The sequence below is a fragment of the Procambarus clarkii genome, chromosome 61 (genome assembly GCF_040958095.1).
Source record: "Procambarus clarkii isolate CNS0578487 chromosome 61, FALCON_Pclarkii_2.0, whole genome shotgun sequence".
In the NCBI taxonomy this organism is placed as follows: domain Eukaryota; kingdom Metazoa; phylum Arthropoda; class Malacostraca; order Decapoda; family Cambaridae; genus Procambarus; species Procambarus clarkii.
In genome coordinates this window covers 24704759-24728531 of record NC_091210.1, presented here as the reverse complement: position 1 = coordinate 24728531, position 23773 = coordinate 24704759, and the positions used below count along the sequence as shown (strand labels likewise).

Below are 23773 nucleotides of genomic sequence, written 5' to 3'. Positions count from 1 at the left end.
GTTATCCCTACAGACAAAAATCAGAGGATACAACTGACGATTTACTATAAAACCAGAAAAACGGCCAGCCTACTCATGAGAAACTCTCCAGACACAAAACAGAACGCTTTAAAAGAGACTAACGTCGTCTATGCCTTCAAATGCCCACTTGGGGACTGTAAGCTCCAAAAAACCCAGTATATAGGCAAGACAACAACATCTCTTTCTAGGCGTTTAACGATGCATAAGCAACAGGGCTCCATTAAGGAACATATAATCTCTTCCCATAACCAAACCATCGCCAGAGAAATCCTAGTAAACAACACAGAAATCATCGATAGATACAGCGATAGCAGGCGGCTTGACGTTTGCGAGGCACTACACATCAAGAAGTCAACACCAGCAATCAACAGCCAATTATTGCACAACTATATTCTACCCACCTCAAGACTCCGCTCCAATATAGAAGCATCAAGAAATATGGACCAATAGGCTTTCTACAAACACTTCTATTCAATACCCATTGTTTCTGTTCTGTCTTGTGTTGATACTTTTAATACCCTATTAATATCCCCTCCTGTTCTGTCTTGTGTTAATGCCACATCACCCTTCCCACCTCACTCAAATGTAGATATAATATCAGAGAGACGTAAGTTCTAATCAGTTGTGTATTTGTGAAGTCTTTGAAAATGTAATAAGTTTTACGAAACGCGCCCGTGTCGCATCAGACTAGAAATAAAAATGAATTTTGGAGAAGTGATTTTTGATTTACCTCCAACAGTGAAGCGTAATGTACGAAAGATTGAGAAAATTCGTGTTAGAATTATTAATCTTACTTTTTCGGTCATATTTAATAATATATGTCTACAGGAAAGACTGCTACCAAAATATACTAATATATATATATATATATATATATATATATATATATATATATATATATATATAAACAGATAATTAGTGAAAACAACAAAAATTTAAATTATTTTACCTTGTACCTAGATCCAGCAGGCCTGTTTGGAGCATGTTTAAGTACTTCAGAAATTTGAAAGGTCACGTCTTCCACCTTAACTTGCGGATGTGCGTTGATAGATGATTCTGTAAAATTAACAGTTATTTATATAACAAATTCTGTATAACAATAATATTCTGTAAAATTAAAAGTAATTTACACATCAGATAAAACTCTCCAGAGATGGTGATACACAACATATAAAAGACAAGTTTCAGAACAAGATATGCATTTAGGAATAAGGTTTCGTACATGTAGGTAGCACATGAGAAAAAAAGTGGAAGGTGATCAAGTTTATATTAACATGTTAACGGCTTTATTGAGGCTTTGCAAGAATGAAAAAATATTACTAATATAATCTCACCGACCAATGAATTGTACGTTGTTTAAAAGTCAATTATTTACATTATTATTATTATTTAATACTAATGATATAAAAATGCATTTTGCAATCTACTATTTATGCAAGTATTAACCACAGGATCATGAAATAAACTGCAAAATACTGTAAAGGATAAACCAATTAAGTTTACATTTTCCCATAGCTAAGTCAGTCAGTTCTACAGTACTAGCAGCAGAGAACAATTATGACCAACCTCTATTAAATGAAACAATCTTAAGAGCAAGTGATAGAAATATAATCATTTATACTTAATGTACACTTAATTTGAACTTAAAATTTTTATTTTTTAGTGAATTTTAAATAAAAAAAAATTATTTAATTTTTTTGTTACTTACTTAAAATAACATTAAATAGTTCTTGTTTTTCTAGAAATGCTAATTTCTTCTTTTGTCCGTTTAGGCTGTATAATGACCAAAGGCCGTTTGTTCCTATCTTCTTCATCATTCTTCGAACCGTAGTTGCACAATCAGACCCACGTACACTGGTTAAAAGCAACACCTAAAAGCAACAACAAAAATGTAGTACACTAGTAATTTTGATATATGTATGTATGTATGTATGTATGTATGTATGTATGTATGTATGTATGTATGTATGTATGTATGTATGTATGTATGTATGTATGTATGTGTGTATGTATGTATGTATGTGTATGTATGTGTATGTATACATATACACATATATATATATATATATATATATATATATATATATATATATATATATATATATATATATATATATATATATATATATATATATATTTATATATATATATATATTTATATATATATATATATATATATATATATTATATATTAACACCTATACCCCCTATTAGACTATTTTACAGGAACTTCTTTTCCACAGCTCATAAAACGGAGGAAAGGGTCCTGAAAGATATTGTTAATAGAAACGTTATCCCTACAGACAAAAATCAGAGGATACAACTGACGATTTACTATAAAACCAGAAAAACGGCCAGCCTACTCATGAGAAACTCTCCAGACACAAAACAGAACGCTTTAAAAGAGACTAACGTCGTCTATGCCTTCAAATGCCCACTTGGGGACTGTAAGCTCCAAAAAACCCAGTATATAGGCAAGACAACAACATCTCTTTCTAGGCGTTTAACGATGCATAAGTAACAGGGCTCCATTAAGGAACATATAATCTCTTCCCATAACCAAACCATCGCCAGAGAAATCCTAGTAAACAACACAGAAATCATCGATAGATACAGCGATAGCAGGCGGCTTGACGTTTGCGAGGCACTACACATCAAGAAGTCAACACCAGCAATCAACAGCCAATTATTGCACAACTATATTCTACCCACCTCAAGACTCCGCTCCAATATAGAAGCATCAAGAAATATGGACCAATAGGCTTTCTACAAACACTTCTATTCAATACCCATTGTTTCTGTTCTGTCTTGTGTTGATACTTTTAATACCCTATTAATATCCCCTCCTGTTCTGTCTTGTGTTATGCCACATCACCCTTCCCACCTCACTCAAATGTAGATATAATATCAGAGAGACGTAAGTTCTAATCAGTTGTGTATTTGTGAAGTCTTTGAAAATGTAATAAGTTTTACGAAACGCGCCCGTGTCGCGTCAGACTAGAAATAAAAATGAATTTTGGAGAAGTGATTTTTGATTTACCTCCAACAGTGAAGCGTAATGTACGAAAGATTGAGAAAATTCGTGTTAGAATTATTAATCTTACTTTTTCGGTCATATTTAATAATATATGTCTACAGGAAAGACTGCTATCAAAATATACTAATATATATATATATATATATATATATATATATATATATATATATATATATATATATATTGGTGTATACTGGCAGCAGGTTTTCTTTCAAACATGTTTCATTGAATATGACCGCATATTCTGTATTTATTATTTTCTGGTTTAGGGCTTCTATCCCTCTAACTATTTTCTTAGCATCAGGGCTTAATTGAAATAGGAGTTCTCCAAAACTCATTTTCGTACTTTTAAGGTGAAGAAAAGAAGTGATTTACTATAGAGTGTATTACACTTATTTATATAATTTGCACGATGTTTCGAACCTCCATGGTTCATTCTCAAGTGAACAGATCTTACAATACTCTTAGAGAGTTCTCTTAGAGTTAGTTCTCTTAGAGAGAACAACAAGAGAAAACAAGAGAAATGTTTCTAACAAGAGAAATGTTGAACAAGAATACTTGCATAATAGACAAAACCCAAGATGCAAGAAGATTACAAATTCTTGAGGCAATTCACATAAGAATAGAGCGACCTACCATGAACACCCAAATCACGGAACTATTTACTCTACCTACCAAGAGAGTAAGGACAAGACAAGAACATATCGATGCCAACACAGAAGACAATGTCCAACATAACATGCCAATTACACTGGATTAATCTTTGTTTAGATAGGAGATGCCTCGTATGGGCCAATAAGCCTTCTGCAGCCTCTATGTTTCACCTCACATTTATCCCTTATGTATCCCCCCATGTTTTCACCTTCATTGTATTATCACCTGACCCAGTGCGGGTATAAAATCAACTAGTATTGTAAGATCGGTTCACTTGAGAATGAACCATGGAGGTTCGAAACGTCGTGCAAATTATATAAATAAGTGTAATACACTCTATAGTAAATCACTTCTTTTCTTCACCTTAAAAGTACGAAAATGAGTTTTGGAGAACTCCTATTTCAATTAAGCCCTGATGCTAAGAAAATAGTTAGAGGGATAGAAGCCCTAAACCAGAAAATAATAAATACAGAATATGCGGTCATATTCAATGAAATACATATATATATATATATATATATATATATATATATATATATATATATATATATATATATATATATATATATATATATATATATATATATATATATATATATATATATATATATATATATGTCGTACCTAGTAGCCAGAACGCACTTCTCAGCCTACTATGCAAGGCCCGATTTGCCTAATAAGCCAAGTTTTCCTGAATTAACATATATTCTCTAATTTTTTTCTTATGAAATGATAAAGCTACCCATTTCATTATGTATGAGGTCAATTGTTTTTTATTGGAGTTAAAATTAACGTAGATATATGACCGAACCTAACCAACCCTACCTAACCTAACCTAACCTATCTTTACAGGTTAGGTTAGGTTAGGTAGCCGAAAAAGTTAGGTTAGGTTAGGTTAGGTAGGTTAGGTAGTCGAAAAACAATTAATTCATGAAAACTTGGCTTATTAGGCAAATTGGGCCTTGCATAGTAGGCTGAGAAGTGCGTTCTGGCTACTAGGTACGACATATATATATATATATATATATATATATATATATATATATATATATATATATATATATATATATGTTTCATTGAATATGACCGCATATTCTGTATTTATTATTTTTTGGTTTAGGGCTTCTATCCCTCTAACTATTTTCTTAGCATCAGGGCTTAATTGGAATAGGAGTTCTCCAAAACTCATTTTCGTACTTTTAAGGTGAAGAAAAGAAGTGATTTACTATAGAGTGTATTACACTTATTTGTATAATTTATTTGTATAATTATACAAATAAGTGTAATACACTCTATAGTAAATCACTTCTTTTCTTCACCTTAAAAGTACGAAAATGAGTTTTGGAGAACTCCTATTCCAATTAAGCCCTGATGCTAAGAAAATAGTTAGAGGGATAGAAGCCCTAAACCAAAAAATAATAAATACAGAATATGCGGTCATATTCAATGAAACATGTTTGAAAGAAAACCTGCTGCCAGTATACACCAATATATATATATATATATATATATATATATATATATATATATATATATATATATATATATATATATATATATATATATATATATATATATTGTGACGGTAACGCGTTGGTGTTCGGCTGTTTAAGGCTAGGGGTATGGCCTCGTCACATAGTTATAAAAAAAAATAGAAAAACTGGAACTTCGTCTGTGGTAAGGTAAGGAGAAGACACACAAAACACAAGTAAAACTTTAACAATGAAATTTTAATTACGTTAAATAAATCAAAACATGAAAATAATGCACAAACAAATTCTTATAATAAAATCAATGAATCAAAATAATAAGAATACTTAAATAACACAATGAAAAGTTACGTTAAGACAAAATAACAAGAAGTGCAACACAAAAGTTAAGTGGGAGGTGCTGGAATATTGGCTTAAAGCCACCACCTCTCTCAGTACACGCTAACGTCTAGCTGGGAGGAGTGCTGGCTACGAAAGCACGGAACATTCTGAGGACTGATGTTGGGGCGACCCCAGACATCAGGTAGTATTGGGGGCGAGTGCAGGTGCAGCCAGACCGGCGACCAATCAGCGGAGCCGTAGCGATCAACGGGTAGTTTGGTGGTTGGAGTTCGAACAGGTGGCTGGATGCATACGTTTCTGCTCACCCTGGCAAGCCTTGCTGGTGCTGGTGTTGTTGTCGTTGTTTGACATTTCTTCCATAGTCTTTTATATAATTGTGACGACGTAATTATGAAGGGAAGAGCAGGCTCAATCTCTTGAAGGAGATTATTGTCACAACTCTCCCCCGAAGCCTGCGGTTCTGGAAGAAGTACGTCGTTATGTGGTGGAGTAATGGATGGAGTCGCTTCTACTTCATAAACTCTGGAGAGATCATGGGCTAAGATGTTGTCAGACTCTTGGTATAGCGTGTCTCCAGGTTGAATTTCTGCAGGTAGCAAGCCCATAGTAGAAGACGTTGAGATGAGAAGTGGGCGTGCTGCAGGAGGTGTAGGGTGGTGTGGTCCGTGTTGATGGTGGACCGAGCACTTTTCAGGTGTGGAGTGAAGTGCTGAAGCTTCAGGATGAGGAAGAGTAGCTCCTTGCCAATTGTTCCGTCGTTCCTTGTAGCAGTAGTCGCTGACAGGTGAATTCTTCTCGCCTCGTTGCTGCATCACGACACCACCATCGTCGGTACCATTGGCGTCGACATGGAGGATGTAGGGCTTATCTGACGAGGTGAGAGTGGAATTAGAAGAGGGCATAGGAGCACGAGTATTATCCTGAAAGCATTTGGGAAGATCATTAAGGATTTTGGAATTAGAAAGCGCCGACTCCTTGTCAGTGCTTTCGGGAGAAGAAGCTGGGAAGGTCTCACTGTGGATGTAGGGTTCTGTGAATGTGGAATAATTAGTCAAGACAGTGGGAGGAGTACCATTATATTGCTTCAGGAGGTTGACGTGGCACAGCTGGGTCTTCCGCCGCCTATCTGGAGTCTCTATGACGTATGTGTTGTTGCTTCTGCACTCTTTGACGCAGTAGGGTCCTGAAAATTTGTTTTGTAAAGGTGAACCTGGGATAGGAAAATAGGCAAGGACGAAGTCTCCCGGCTTGAATTTTCTTACTTTGCTGGTCTGGTCGTAATGAGTCTTCATTCTCACCTGGGCTTTCAATAGATTATCATGAGCAAAGCGGTGGACTCTCTCTAGAATGTGTTGAAGGTTTTGAAGAAACTGGGGCACATTCTGATGCTCACTGAAGGTGGCATCTCTGAGAGAGTCTTTGAAAGCCTTAAGGGGAGTACGGCACTTACGGCCGTAGAGCATCTCATAAGGAGATACTCCTAGGGACTCATTGGGGAGACTTCTGAAAATACACATTATTAGGTCAATCTGCTTATCCCAATCCTTTGAGGTTTCACTACAAAACTTTTTCAAGAGTGCTTTGATGGTCTGATGACTACGTTCAAGAGAACCCTGTGAAGCAGGATGATAGGGGCTGGACAATACCTGTTTGATGTTGAACTCCTCCAGTGTCCTTTTGAAGAGATCACTGGTGAAGTTGGTGCCACAGTCACTTTGAATCTCCTTGGGAAATCCGTACTGAGTGAAGATCTTCAATAGATGTTTGATAACCGTAGCAGCCGTGATGTTCTTCACTGGAACTGCTATGGGAAATCTGGTGGTAGGACACAGGATGGTTAGGATGTAGGCGTTACCTGAACTGGTCCGAGGTAAAGGACCAACACAGTCTATTATGAGTCTGTGGAAAGGTTCCGCAGGCACCTGTATGGGAATCAGTGGTGCTCTGGGAATGGAGACGTTCGGTTTGCCTGCCATCTGACATGTATGACACTGTTTTACGTACTGTTTGACGTTATTTACCATACCTGGCCAGTAGTAGTCTTGACGAATCCCATGGTACGTCTTGTTGAAGCCGTAGTGGGAGAATGCTCCATGGGCCAGGTGTAGAATAGTGGGCCGCAGGCTGGTGGGAATCACAAGTTGTTCGGTGTTGGCCCAATCGTCCTCCTCCTTCAGTTTACTGGGTCTATATCTGCGGTAGAGCAAGTCGTTCTCTAGGAAGAACCCAGGAATACTGTCGGGTTGAGTCTCAGCCTGGAAAAACAATGGTGTTAAAGTAAGATCTTCCCTCTGCAACTTACGGAACTCCAACTTGGTCAGATGCGGGGGTAGTTTCTGAGGGTCTTGAGGGACAGCGGTAGCAGTAGAGTCAGCTGGCTGTGGACGTGCGGCTTGTGCACGGGTGGTCACGAGAACCGGAGGAGAAACTTCATCACTCTCTTGAACCTCTGCTGGAACATACTCGAGAATAGGATTTATGGGCACAGAGTTACACACCTGGGGTTTGTCCATGACGATCAGGTTGGTCGGTTGCAGGTCTTCTGCCAAGTCGTTGCCTAGGAGAAGTTGCACTCCAGGCATGGGAAAAGGCTTTTCCCTGACGGCGACTTGGACTTCCCCGTTCACGTAGGGACAATTCAGGTGGACTCTGGCGAGAGGGTATGGAGTGGTAGCAGTGAGGTCAGTGATGAAGACTGTTTCCCCGGTGTAGACTATGTTGGGCACAGCCGACTTCAAGATGATCGATTGTAGAGCCGCTGTGTCCCTCAAGATCTTCAATTTGAAACGTCCCTCCGGATTTGAACCGTTGGCAGAGACAGTTCCAGTATACAGGTGGTTACTGAAAAGAGAAAGATCATTAACATCAACACCAACATTCATCACAGGCTTACCGGACTTAGGAGGAGTTGGTTTGGGTCGTTGTTGGTCAGTGGTTCCCTTGTATTGAGACTTACCACACTTGTCTATGGTATGTCCATAGAGTCTACAATACTTGCAGTACAGTTGTGAACCAGCTTGATCGGGGCTCACCTTCTCGTAACTGTACCACGACTTCTTACTGGAGGATGGTTCAGGTGTCAGCCGGTGGATGAGGCTGTAAGTGTCAGCCGACTTAGCACACTTCAGGTAGTCGGTTTCTTCTTTATCTGCTAAGTAGAGGCGGACAGGAGGCGGCACACGTCTCAAGAATTCTTCAACAAGCATCAGGTTGACGAGTTCTGTAAAAGTAGAGACATGTGCTGCTTCCAGCCATTTCATGAAATACCTCCGTTTCGTGTTAGCAAACTCGAGGAAGGTAGTGGTACTTGCCTTCAGGTGGTCACGGAATTTCCTTCTATAACTTTCAGTAGAGAGGAGGTAGGCGTCCAACACTGCTTGTTTCAGAGTGTAGTAGTCATTCTCAGACGCCAAAGTACTGAGTGTGACTGCAGCTCTACCTGTAAGATGGACTCTGAGAAGTGTTGCCCATTGGTCGACAGGCCAACTGAGTTGATTAGCAAGGGTTTCAAAGGTGGTAAAGAACACATCAACTTCTGCTTCTACAAAGGATGGCATTAACTTACTTGCATGTGATATATTAAAACTGACGGGAAGATTGGCAGTAGCTTGTTGGCGTTGAGTGAAGTGGGAAGTTTCCAAGGCGATTTCACGTTGACGACACTCTAGAGCCAGAGTTGCTTGTTGCTTGTCATGTTCACGTTGCATTTCCAACTCGCGTTGTTTGGTTTCAAGCTGTACGCGTTCCCGCTCCTGGAGTGCTTCAAGCTGTACTCGTTCCCGCTCCTGGAGTAGTGCAACCTCACGTTCTTGGAGGGCGAGTCCTCGTTCTTGTTCTTCCCTCCGTATGGCAGCTGCTCGTTCTTGTTGTTCGAGGGCTTCCCTTTGCTGTTCGCGGGCTTCCTTTTGCTGCTCACGTTCAATCTTAGCCAGCTCTAGTTTAAGTTTCATCGTTGCCAAGTCAGTTTTATCTGCAATATAGTAAGTTTCATGAGTTTCAGAGTCTATCTTACCTTGCTCTAAATAGTAATCCAGCAACAGGTTGTGTAGGTCATTTTTGTTGGCTTGGTAGGGAACTTCTAGTTGATACTCATGTGCAAGAGTTTGTAATTCAGTCCTCTTGGCACGACTTAAAGTCCCTATTTCACCTGCTGGATTTGCACGGAAAGTTTGGAGACGAAACATGGTGAAATTAGCAAATAAAGGTACACGAATGTTCAATAATGAAATGTCAGAAACAGGACAACGTGGCAACTGGTACCTATCCTGTGTGATCTTTAACAATTAACGTTAAGTGAAAGATATTAAATTAAATCAAGGGCGCAGGAAATCTTGTACCCGGTACTCATGTAAGAGAATAAGGGCAAGAAAATCCTACTAACAAATGAAACAAAGTTTCGAAAACAAATGAAACAGTTAAATGCTTCAAAAGTAAAATTGGTAGTCCAAGGATGTAGGCATACCTTGCCAAGTCTCTATAGGACATAAAGCAAGTTTTTCCCACTGAATTTAATATGATACTTACAGAATTAGCGAACTTTTGTGCTCTGAAAAAATAAGCTAATTCCCTACCGTTGTATGTATCATCATCTCTGACTGACGTGTAGGGGTGCGAGGTGTCAACTGGTGACGAGAACTGCTGCTGAGGTCCCAATTCAGCAACTAAAGTTCGAGCTAGAGGAACTATGGCCCTCTTTGTCCTCCTACAGTCAGATTGCAGAAGATTGGGTACTCTTGACCCGGGGCAGACCACAGTACCAGGGTACCAATATGATGATCTGTCAGAATGAGAAATATTCAAGGGACATAGATGGTAAACACGAGTAATAACACGGAGGGAGAGATGACCAATTAAGAGTATGACTGCGGCCTACAGTCACCACGTAATCCAAAGTTGTCTCACCTTCACTATATGTTACTCTCGTAATGCACAATACACCGCACCTTATAAAAAATGAAATTGAATGAAAAATAGTAAAGCTACGTTAACAAAGTTAAATACGCTTACCATAAATTACCACTTGGCACCAGTACCTGAGTGAGGCTCCTAGGACAGGCCCCCATATAACTTGTGACGGTAACGCGTTGGTGTTCGGCTGTTTAAGGCTAGGGGTATGGCCTCGTCACATAGTTATAAAAAAAAATAGAAAAACTGGAACTTCGTCTGTGGTAAGGTAAGGAGAAGACACACAAAACACAAGTAAAACTTTAACAATGAAATTTTAATTACGTTAAATAAATCAAAACATGAAAATAATGCACAAACAAATTCTTATAATAAAATCAATGAATCAAAATAATAAGAATACTTAAATAACACAATGAAAAGTTACGTTAAGACAAAATAACAAGAAGTGCAACACAAAAGTTAAGTGGGAGGTGCTGGAATATTGGCTTAAAGCCACCACCTCTCTCAGTACACGCTAACGTCTAGCTGGGAGGAGTGCTGGCTACGAAAGCACGGAACATTCTGAGGACTGATGTTGGGGCGACCCCAGACATCAGGTAGTATTGGGGGCGAGTGCAGGTGCAGCCAGACCGGCGACCAATCAGCGGAGCCGTAGCGATCAACGGGTAGTTTGGTGGTTGGAGTTCGAACAGGTGGCTGGATGCATACGTTTCTGCTCACCCTGGCAAGCCTTGCTGGTGCTGGTGTTGTTGTCGTTGTTTGACATTTCTTCCATAGTCTTTTATATAATTGTGACGACGTAATTATGAAGGGAAGAGCAGGCTCAATCTCTTGAAGGAGATTATTGTCACATATATATATATATATATATATATATATATATATATATATATATATATATATATATATATATATATATATATATATATATATATATATATATATATATATATATATCATAACTTATGATAAGGCATCTTATCATAAATAACATCTCAACAAAAATCACATCATTCTAGGAGGTGATTTCAATATTGACCTGGGTCTACAAAATAACCCTCTAGTTGACTATTTCCATAACAGCATGTAATCCTCTATGATAATCCCCACAATCACCAAGCACTAGACCAAAGTTCTCAAGTCAAGCCTAGCCTCGGGCCGGGCTTGGGGAGTAGAAGAACTCCCAGACCCCCATCAAGCAGATAAGTGTGTGTGTTATGAAGAGATACATCTCAACGACTAACAAAATTAGCAAGAGAAATATAGTCGTTGAAATGTAAGCCTCATCCTAACCATACACTCAAGACCTTGAGAAAGCACTCAGGAGAGTGTGAAAGACTCTGTGTTAATATTACATAATTTACAAATACATAAGTGTTATATTTTATCCTATCCTATATAAACAAGATTATATCATTATTCTTATTATTTAGCAATTTTATCTTTTCTGCATGAACTATCAAAAAATTTTAATTAGAAAATTAGCAAATATCTGTAATATTTAAGATGAAAAATTGAAGGAAACATTACTGTTAAAATACCACTTACAAATTTTGTTCTGAAACTCGATTCCGCTAACTTCCTATTGAGAACATTAAGATCACCTTCTGCAGCAATAGGATTTGGTATTAGATCTTCTATGATCTTGTCTGTTTCTTTTGTAGTCAAAGTTGCTTTCAATATCTTCACATCACTTTTCAGTTCATTCACATCACTTTTCAGTTCATTCACTTCAGTGTATATGGCCTGCAACATGTTACCTGGAAATTTATACAGTATATAGAAAGTGTACATGCTATTATATTACATATCTTGAATGTACATTTAAAATAAAAGCATTATAAAGTATATTTTAAAATAACTGACACTGAGAAAGCACCCAAAAAGTAGGCTATGACTGATGTGATAGATAATGGGATAATTTCTTAGTAATTATGAAACTGCTTATATAATTGGAAGCAAATTCAGCAATCTGACCTGCTCAGTTTGCAGTCTACTTGAACATGAAACTTATGCCTATCACCCATAGGGTACATATAGGTTATAGGCTACATAATAAATTAATTAAACTTTCAAAACTTACTCATATTCTGCATCATTTCTTTCAAACTCCCATCGTTCTTGTCTGGTGACTTTGGGTCGAATAAATTCCTTGACCTTGGAGTCCTAACGACTGAAGTACTTGGCGTGACCAGCTCATTGTCTTTAAGATTGCAAGATTTAGCTATTAAAATCTAACTACTGTACTGTATAATCAACAAATTTCATGAGCTTTTACTACTGCATACTAATATTATAAGTTATACTATATGTCTACATCACATTTAAACTACCCAACATCAGAAAGAGGGTGAGCCAACATCAGAGAGGGTGGGGGGTTATCATGAGAGAGAGGAGGGCCAACATGAGAAGAGAAGAAAAAAGAAAAGAAAGAAATAAATAAAGAAAAAGAAAGAAAAAAAAGATAGAGAGACATACAGAGACAGACAGACACATACACACAGAATAAGAAGAGGTGACAGAACAAAATTAACAAAACAAATTTCAACATGAGAAAAGGGAGGTCAACATGAGAGAGAGAATGAGGGTCAACATGAGAGAGTGGGTCAACATGATATATATTTTAAATAATTACTTATTACCTTCATGAAGAAATACTGATGGCGTCAACGGTGTATTGTGAAGTGTAGTCTTCACTGGAGACTGCTTTTGTAGGACTGTTCTATTAGCTGAAAAGGAGTTATGTTTATTTCAAACACTTTTTAACCAAATAATATTTTTAAGACTTTAATATAGTTTGAACTAACATGAGAGAGGTGGGGGTCAACATGAAATACACATTTTAAAAATTAACTTATTACCTTCATGAGGAAATACTGATGGCGTTGAAGGTGTATTGTGAAGTGTAGTCTTCACTGGAGACGGCTTTTGTAGGACTGTTCTATTAGCTGAAAAGGAGTTATGCTTATTTCAAACACTTGTTAACCAAAATATATTTTTAAGACTTTAATATAGTTTGAACTAACATGAGAGAGGTGGGGGTCAATATGAGATACATATTTTAAAAATTAACTTAAGGTAAGGGACAAATTAACACGTAAGGTAAAGGTAAGATAAAGGACAAATTAACACGTAAGGGACAAACAAAAAGAAAAGTAATAACAAACCTGCTTGTTTCTAGTGACTAGATCAAAGGAAAACCAAAATTTCCCTGAACTGTGACAAGTGAAAAGCACCTGCTAGACAAAGTGGGAAAAGTTCACTAGACCCCATATGCACATAAAAGAATAATATACTTAATATTAAACAATTAGAAATAAACACATATTTCTATACAGAAATTCCAGATTAGCATAAAAATTACTCAAAGCTTCTAGTACTTCCAGAAGGAATTAAACAAAACAAAAAAAAAAAAACAGCAAGAACAAAGTTTAGAGCAGTTTTTAGTTTTTTTTAAACCAAAAGCATAAATAACCAAACAAAGGAAGCATGGTTAAATATCAATTTAGAACTTTTAATGTTATTTACTACTAATCCTTACATTCACTTAATATACCAGAATAATATGGTATTTGCGGAGGACTTATTTCTTTTGAAGCTGTATTCTCATATGAAGATGGCGAACACTTCTTCTTGGATTGAGACGAGTGATGATTGCCTGAAATTATTTAAATTGCTTAATGTATTGAATGGCATTTTTCAAGTTGCAAATTTTTTTTAAATTACTGTAGTAGGTTATCAATGCTTACGTTTGTTATTCTCGGAATTCTCTTCTTCATATTTGAAGCATGGTTTCCTTTTTCGTTGTCGAGGATAGCCTATATCGTCTTCAGTTTCGGCATTTGAAGTGTCTTCCGCAGCTAAGCATCTTCGTTTTGCAACGTCAAAATCATCTGTAATAATTGAATATAATTAGTAATATATCAGCGAGATATATATTTATCGTTACCTAGTAGAGTAGTGAACACTAAGAAATAACTTAAATCAGCTTCCTAAAGAGATGTTTAATAAAACGACGTACATGATTTGGAACTTATAACTGGGGCACAAAAGTCTTAAGTAGCTATGAGGAAACCCATCTTGTGATTAAAATATAATTATAATGCTGTTTTTGTCTGCAGTATTAAAGTTATGGTGAATGAATGAATAGGTGTCTTGTATCTTAAATCTTAATAATTATAAATTTAATACCTACCAGTTGTTGATAGGATTGTTGATACGACATGCACTCGCCAATTTGTCGTGTCTGGCTTTTCGTGCTTTTGGGCACTAACTGTATGCCTGCTCTGTGGCCACCAGCACAATATTTTTTCCTGAAAAGTCAAAATAAACTGTTACATGCTAATTTTAGCACTAATTTGGAATATTTTTAAAGCAACTCAATATATGCAATTTTTTAGTTTCAAAGTAATGCTTACATCATCAGATTTTTCAATCCAGGTTGTGGAGATGATACCCACACTACGATCATTGAAGCCTACCACTGCATACCGCTTTTCAGATGTCATCTACAAAATTGAAAAATCTTATTAAGGGTTGTTCTCCCCAAAAAAAGAAATTAGCATAAAGTTGGTAATAGATTTACTTGATTGTGTCAATCATAGATTAGCCACATTTGTAAATGATTTTCGGTTGGTATAAACAGTAGCTGCCATGTATGGACTAAAAGGCTTAATACAGTTTTATCTCTTAATGTGCTCTCAAAATATTAATAATTTTCATGAAATACAGGGTAATGGGATTTTTAAACAGGTAAATATTGGTCAAAAGATAATAGCTTTAATAAAAAACAAAATTGTGAATCTCATTAACTTACAATATTTGTTCAAACTATTATTAAAGCATGGATACAGTATTTAAATACGTACTTGTCATAAGTCATGTAGTATTGACAGAAAAGTATTTGCGCTTTCTGTCTCGATCATCATACCTGTGCGGTTTAGTTTTCTTGCTGGAATCACCTTCATGGATGAATTCCTAGTAAGAACCTTAAATGCTCCAATTAATTTGGAGTTACAAGGTTTCTCAAAGAGAGGTATACTTCTCGAATATACCCTGCAAAGGAACATGCTGTCTCCATTTTCATCGGTGTCACTGACAGTGTCCAAAACTTGGCAGCAAGTTTCATTATTCAGCAAATAGGCATTGTTTGGTGCCTTGGTATATATTTTATGTTCTGTATTTGGTGTATAAATCCTTTGAGCATGCTGCATCTCTTTCAGCCTCTTTGCAATTTGAACAAGAGGGTTTTTACTTGATCGAACCATATTCTTAACCTGCTGCAGGTAATTTTCAAATGGAAATGCTGAACATCTGTCCAAACTACCAAACTCTTTGGCATCAGAGGATATGTGTGTTAGGCAGTGTACATTGTACACTAAAAAATCCTTACCATACAGCTCACGAGCCTTTAACACAAAGTACAGCAAAAGATCATGTGCATATTGGCTGTAATTTAACTGAATCAATTTAGGTGATACAAGAATAGAAATGGCTACACTCAGAGTCAGGAAATGGTCATACAATTCTTTGGGTAAGATTCCCTTCAGTACAATCTTACCGGTGTAGAGAAGGAGTTGCCTGTATTCAGTCGCTTTCCATCTATCAACCTCTGAAAGACTTCGAGGTTTACGTGCAAAGTGCATAGGCACAAATTGTGTTAGTTGAATTAGACGCTGACTAATTTCATCAACTTGGCGAGCACATAATTTTACGTTTTTATTTCGTATCCAGGCAAGAAGTAACCTTTTCATAACCCCAAGACATATCTGATGCATATAGTCTATGGGAAAAGTACTCACCATATTTATATTTAAGTCACAGAATGGTGATCTACCATGGTGATGTTGAGAATTAGATTGATTACGAAAATCTTCATCTGTTCTGAGTTGTAAATTTTTCACTTGTTGATAACTCATTCTTCCATTCCAAACACCCTCTTGGGTACATCTATCACACCCAAAGTAGCCAGAGTGGAGTTTGATTGCCTTCACCATTGCTTTTGCTGGGGCATCACATATGACTCCTTTTAGTTTTACTGGCAATGTTTTGTCATCATTTTTAAATCCATAGTGCATAATTTTTTTCAAATCCTGAATGAATTCATTTAAAAAATCTAAATCACTAGGTTTAGAGCTTCCGTATGTGAGGACTACTGGGAAAACTCTTATAGGTTTGACATTATTGATAGCACAAAGAACAGGCCATAAACTTTCATTTTTACTTCTAAATATTGGCAAACCATCAATGTTGCAAATTAAAGATATTTCTGCCAAATCTCTTATTGTTGATTTAGGATACAGCCTTAAAGTTTTCAACATTTCCTCCTCTAACCCCAAGTAGATATACATCATGCCTGATTTAGTCTCAGTAGGTATATGTTTAACTGTATTCAGTAACGAACGAGCTGTTTTTGGCAAGTCAGCATGTCCCTGTTTTCTCAATTTTTTTAATAAATTATCAATGGCATTGTGTGTTATGCCATATTTATTAACCCATACTAACAATACATCTGATAATGATTTATCATCCTCATCACCACTGCTCTCTGACTCTGATGATATTGGGTCATGCTCATCAATCATGTCCCAAGTCCAATCTCTCTCTCTCTGACTTTCCAGAGATGATGCATCTTCATTGGCTCCACAACCAATATTAGGTTCTGAATTAGATGACAAAGCAGCATGGTCATCGTCTATGCTGTTTGTTGTAACATTGGCCAAAGGATCCTGATTCAACAACTGAATCTCAACCTCATCACTATTTTCATTTTTGCCACGCTGGGACGCCTGTTCTTTTAGGCGTCGCTTTTTGGCCCGTGACATACGCTGCCATCTTGTGTGGTATTCTCTTCTTTTTTCTATAATGTGTGCATACATTCTGAAGGAGAAAGGCCAAGTGCTACATTACCAATTACTATTACAAGATTATTAGTAAAGTACTGTACTGCAAAAAGCAAATAAAATGGGGTAAACTAAACTTTGAAAACAAATAATAATTAAAACAGGTAAATTAGTAAAATAACAAAGGCTTAAGCAGACATGACTCTGCTTAAGCCATGTAAAGCAGACAGATAAGATGGCAATATATAAGGGGAAAAAATTAAAAAGCTAGGATATAAAACTAATTGAGATCAAAAGCATAAATTACTATAGGGGAAAAAATAACAAATGACTTCATAAAAAAATTATCCAATTGCCAACAGCAACTTGGTAGTACGAGTCTAAGTCTAAGAAACAAACAAAATTTAAATGCTGTTATCTGCAATGAAACAATACATACTATTGCACGTACCGAAACATTGATGAATGTAAAAAATAGAGGTGTGAAAAAAAGGAGGTGTTATACCAAAACAGATGCAGAACTAGGAAACAGGATTTCTTCAACAGAAATTTTGAAATTGTTCACAATTTTTGTTAGACCAAAGTTGGAGTATGCAGCAGTTGTATGGTGCCCATATCTTAAGAAGCATATCAACAAACTGGAAACGGTGCAGAGACATGCCACTAACTGGCATTAACTAAATGCCAAAAAATATGCCAAATATACTACATAAATATACATACTACACATGCACAATAATTGTCCTGGGTCCAATGTCCTGGGACCTCTGATATTCATAATATATATATATATATATATATATATATATATATATATATATATATATATATATATATATATATATATATATATATATATATATATATATATATATATAGGGCCATCAACACACCTCCAGCTAGGGCCACCAACACACCTCCAGGGATATCAACACGCCTCCAGGGCCATCAACACAACACCACCATCAACACACCTCCAGCCAGGGCCACCAACACACCTCCAGGGCCACCAACACACCTCCAGGGCCACCAACACACCTCCAGGGCCATCAACACGCCTCCAGGGCCATCAACACAACACCACCATCAACACACCTCCAGCCAGGGCCACCAACACACCTCCAGGGCCACCAACACACCTCCAGGGCCACCAACACACCTCCAGGGCCATCAACACGCCTCCAGGGCCATCAACACAACACCACCATCAACACACCTCCAGCCAGGGCCACCAACACACCTCCAGGGCCACCAACACACCTCCAGGGCCACCAACACACCTCCAGGGCCACCAACACACCTCCAGGGCCATCAACACGCCTCCAGGGCCATCAACACAACACCACCATCAACACACCTCCAGCCAGGGCCACCAACACACCTCCAGGGCCACCAACACACCTCCAGGGCCACCAACACACCTCCAGGGCCACCAACACACCTCCAGGGCCACCAACACACCTCCAGGGCCATCAACACGCCTCCAGGGCCATCAACACAACACCACCATCAACACACCTCCAGCCAGGGCCACCAACACACCTCCAGGGCCACCAACACACCTCCAGGGCCACCAACACACCTCCAGGGCCACCAACACGTCTCCAGGGCCACCAACACGTCTCCAGGGCCATAAACACACCTCCAGGGCCACCAACACACCTCCAGGGCCATCAACACACCTCCAGGGCCACCAACACACCTCCAGGGCCATCAACACTCCTCCAGGGCCACCAACACACCTCCAGGGCCACCAACACACCTCCAGGGCCATCAACACGCCTCCAGGGCCATCAACACAACACCACCATCAACACACCTCCAGCCAGGGCCACCAACACACCTCCAGGGCCACCAACACACCTCCAGGGCCACCAACACACCTCCAGGGCCACCAACACACCTCCAGGGCCACCAACACACCTCCAGGGCCATCAACACGCCTCCAGGGCCATCAACACAACACCACCATCAACACACCTCCAGCCAGGGCCACCAACACACCTCCAGGGCCACCAACACACCTCCAGGGCCACCAACACACCTCCAGGGCCACCAACACACCTCCAGGGCCACCAACACACCTCCAGGGCCATCAACACACCTCCAGGGCCACCAACACACCTCCAGGGCCACCAACACACCTCCAGGGCCACCAACACACCTCCAGGGCCACCAACACACCTCCAGGGCCACCAACACACCTCCAGGGCCATCAACACGCCTCCAGGGCCATCAACACAACACCACCATCAACACACCTCCAGGGCCACCAACACACCTCCAGGGCCACCAACACACCTCCAGGGCCATCAACACGCCTCCAGGGCCATCAACACAACACCACCATCAACACACCTCCAGCCAGGGCCACCAACACACCTCCAGGGCCACCAACACACCTCCAGGGCCACCAACACACCTCCAGGGCCACCAACACACCTCCAGGGCCACCAACACGTCTCCAGGGCCATCAACACACCTCCAGGGCCACCAACACGCCTCCAGGGCCATCAACTCAACACCACCATCAACACACCTCTAACCAGGGCCATCAACACAACACCACCATCAACACACCTCCAGCCAGGGCCATCAACACACCATCCAGCCTACCACCACAAGCTTATATATATACTACACATGTCTAAGAGCAAATAAAAGAAAACAGTTACCTTAACTATTGAAGATGCAGCAGGATTTTGTGGATAAGCCAACAGCAGTCCCTCTCGACACGGTTTTAAAATGGCGGTGACTACCACAACATGCAACGAGCCTAAAGAATGTCCAGCGCTAGCATTATCTAAACGCTATTATATATTATCAAGCAATATGGAAATCTAAAATAAAAAAAATGATACAAATAATTGTATTAAATATTTATTTGCAATTACAATACCTCGGGAATATATTTTTGCGTTAGCAAAACATATTAAGCTTGTATTTAGTTTAACTCAAATTAAAAAATTCTTTACAAATTCATTCATGTTGTTCATGTTTTTATGTTAAAATGTTTTTGTTGATTTGTTTGTATATTTTCATAAGTAAAGCATGCTTACCATCTTATTCCAAGTTTTATGATAACTTTACAAGGTTTAAAACATAAAGTTCAATATATATTCTGGTTTTCACACAGGAATTATACGTTAATATAACATCATAATAACGTAATGATGTCGTGTAAATAACGTTATACTGACGTCATATAAATGTTATATTTATGTTATAAGAACGTAAATTGGATAGCTTTACAGAAAGTAAACAAAAAACACTAAATGTTGACTGAAAATTATTTATTCTTAAATATAAAGCATGAAAACATTATAATTCCATAGCATTTACTATTATTTTTAAATTTTTACATAAATCTTAAAAAATTGTGTCTCAAGAATATATGTTTTTAGTTATATCCTTTGGTTTTAAGAACGTCAGATATACGTATTTATGTCAAAAGTTACAGTATTACCTTTGTGGGACCATTTAAAAACGTCCACAAACGTTCTGTGTTTTCTGGGGCTGGACCTTGTCTGAAAAGCACGGGTCCTGTGAGCAATTTGCCACCTGCGGACGACAACAAATTCATACCATGTTGCCTAGTCCATCCAGTGATAAACTTGTAATAATGATCCGCGCCTATTAATATTCCAATATCTGTGAGGCAATCGGAATTTATTTTATGATCCGCTAGCCTCATGCGGTTTCGCTTAAGGTGTCTCGCAGTGCGAGCTAATCCTGTGACCTGCAGGTCCGTAGGAATCTTATCCACTACCACCGCATGGATTGGGCTAGCAGAGGATCCTAGTCTAACTAGTAATTTAACTTCCTTGTAGTCACGCGGTCCAGTATTTGATAGGAAACCAGAAATGTTTAACTTCAAACTTTTGGTAGGTTTTAAATTTAAATCATCTACCAACTGCTGTGTGATGAAGGTTTTTTGGGAACCTTGGTCAAAGAGACCTCTACTGTTAATTCTAGATCTTCGGTTTATTAATTTAAGCTGAGCGGTAGGCAAGGTAGTACTATTGCCTGACTCAGTAGCAGGTACATTCACTTCGTGGTGTACTTTACAATATTGCACTGCAGTAGAATTAGTAAAATTCTCTCCAGTGGTCACAGTTGGTGTAGGAGATTTCCTACATAAGGCGTAGTGGTGTACACCTTGGTTACAACGGTTGCAAGTACGTAGTGGTACTGCACATATCTTGGGATCATGAGAACCCATACATTTAGTGCATTTATGCAATTCCTGTAACCTTTTATCTCTAGCATTATACGTAGGATAAGCAGAGCATTGGTAAGTGGTGTGTTCCTGATTGCAGAACATATACTTTCTTTGATTAATAGACTTAGTCTCTTTAGTAGACAAGTCATGAGTTATCTCGGAAGGAGATACTGAATATGCACCTACATTTCCACTTCTTTTCCTGGTGGATGGAGTAGGTTTGGCTTTATATTTATTAGACTTACTTGGAGTCTGTTTAGGTTTGACTGAAATATCAGTATTAATTGGTTTGGACTCAGGTTTAATTTTGTCATGAGTCTTTAACCTATTAACTGTGATCCTCAAACCCTCGAAAATCTGATCGAGAGTAAGAAACTCAGTATTATAATGTGAGCAGAGCTCTGTCAAGACGTTTCGAGGTAATTTCCTCTGTAACAATAGCTTGATAGACCATTCAGAACTAGGTATATCAACCTTAGTACCTAAGGCCTTTACTAGAGACTCTACTTCTAGTCTGAAGCTTTGAAGTGACTCTGGTCTACTGTTTGGTGCATTCAGATCTAGCAATTGATAATAAAGGGTAGCTATGCTTAACTCTTTGTTGCAATAGTTCAACTTCAGGAGTTTTATAGCTTCCTCATAATTACTCTCATTAAGAGTAAGGTTATGTATGACCTTTTTAGCCTCTCCTGTGAGAAGACTGAGTAGGTATGAAAATTTAGAAACTTTGTCGAGAGACTGTTTCTTATGGATGTGAACTTCAAAGGAAGTCCAAAAATTGACCCAATTTTCTGTATCTAATCCTGAAAAGGTGGGCAAGTCTAGAGTACGTAAACGAACCTCGGGTAAGTGATTATTGAAGTGAGACCCAGTGTTGCTGGTATTGGATCCAGACTGTTTGGCTAATTTAGATAGCCTGGAAATTTTATCATGAGTCTCCTCTTCATATTGGGAGATGTCGGTTACAATTTGACTTACTTCATCAGGATCAATTTCTACAGTATTCAGTAGATTAAGATAAGATTGACTTGCAGTTCTGACTTGATCAAATTTCAGATCAGCCAATCTAACTGTTGACTCTAAGTGATAAGAGTCAATGGGATTATCTTTAGTTAAGTCATCAGCCTTATTAATTAATCTGGTCAAGTGACCTTTAAGGCCAATGTAGGTTCTCCTCAATTGTTCAGGAGTAGCCATGTTGGGCTTAGGTTCAAACTTCACAGTGTTAGTATATGTATTACTAATGAAGCTTGGATACTTGTTCATTAGTGAACAGGTAACATTAATTGTAGCCTAATTTAAGGTGACTACTTTATATTTTACCTCACTTGAGGTTGAATGTACCTACATACCTAACAACAAATAGCTAGATATTTTGTGTACTGTCTGAACTCCACCATTAGTTCTCGTCCGGTTAGCTCATCCTTATCACCTTCAGAGTTAATGGAGATAATCCAGCAATACACAAAATAGATACACAAAATAATGCATACAAGAGAAATATTATGGAGACACTCCAATCAGAGTTATCTCAAAATTTATCCCACCCTATAGAGGGTCAGCACAAATAATATAATACACAACACTGACTAGTTTAGATCTAGTCGTAATAATTCCTAACTAAGAACTATAAAATTATTTAGTCTGGGCTTGTACCAAATTCAGCACAATCTCAGCCTAAATTCTACCTAATAACATGGGTAAAGATTATTGTGGTGCAATAAGGTAAATATAGTTGTGCTGTATTTTTTGTTTTTTTTTTGTTTTATAAGAGTGCTCTTGCACACACAGGTGAACAATTATGTACAGTTAAGTTTGGCTTGCTAGCCACAGCCTTTTGTGATGGTTGATGGTGTTAATTAACTTGTCAACCACATGCAACCTAGATTCCCCTGACAAATGTACACCGTCTCTGGTCAGGTTCTGTCTGTAAGGTCTGGCTGTAAATTGGATATATGTGGCATCCAATCTCACTCGTTTTTTCAGCCTGAAATTTATGTACTTAGCAGCTCTCAGGTAGTATTCCAGAGTTACTCCCCAACGATTATCTTGGCTTGGTTGGCGAGGCTCCACTAATGTGAATACTACTGATTCACTGATGAGCTTGAAAGAAGAAATTATGTTTTTGAGGTGTTTGATCACCTCGGCTGGATGACGAGTGGGGTGGATGACATTGCCACCTAAGTATATAATGGTTAGATGGTGAGGCCACTCTAACACAGGTGTTAGGGTGGTGTTATTGTAAAAGTTATGAGCT

At 38.3% G+C, this 23773-nt stretch overlaps 2 protein-coding genes across 2 annotated transcripts; both read right to left on the bottom strand.

Annotated features, from left to right (window-relative positions):
- Positions 1–1721: 1721 nt before the first annotated feature.
- LOC138354170 (uncharacterized) lies at positions 1722–13452 on the bottom strand. Its single transcript, XM_069308062.1, has 4 exons — positions 13095–13452; positions 12536–12655; positions 12001–12212; positions 1722–1892 (listed from the first exon to the last, which is right to left on the bottom strand). The coding sequence occupies exons 2-4, from the start codon at positions 12549–12551 to the stop codon at positions 1722–1724; spliced, it is 399 nt and encodes a 132-aa protein (XP_069164163.1). The 5' UTR covers positions 12552–12655; positions 13095–13452.
- Positions 13453–14190: 738 nt separating this feature from the next.
- Positions 14191–20038, bottom strand: LOC138354169 (uncharacterized). The gene is made up of 4 exons (XM_069308061.1): positions 19970–20038; positions 14871–14960; positions 14648–14765; positions 14191–14345 (listed from the first exon to the last, which is right to left on the bottom strand). Exons 2-4 carry the CDS (start codon positions 14958–14960, stop codon positions 14191–14193), a joined length of 363 nt encoding a protein of 120 aa, XP_069164162.1. The 5' UTR covers positions 19970–20038.
- Between the last annotated feature and the right edge of the window lie 3735 nt (positions 20039–23773).

Coding starts and splice junctions, on each gene's coding strand:
- LOC138354170 (XM_069308062.1), bottom strand. Junction 1,893..12,000: donor CGAGTTTCAGAACAAAATTT/GTAAGTGGTATT, acceptor TGTTGCTTTTAG/GTGTTGCTTTTAACCAGTGT.
- LOC138354169 (XM_069308061.1), bottom strand. CDS start 14,960: ATGACATCTGAAAAGCGGTATGCAGTGGTAGGCTTCAATGATCGTAGT. Junction 14,766..14,870: donor GGATTGAAAAATCTGATGAT/GTAAGCATTACT, acceptor TTGACTTTTCAG/GAAAAAATATTGTGCTGGTG. Junction 14,346..14,647: donor AACAATCCTATCAACAACTG/GTAGGTATTAAA, acceptor CAATTATTACAG/ATGATTTTGACGTTGCAAAA.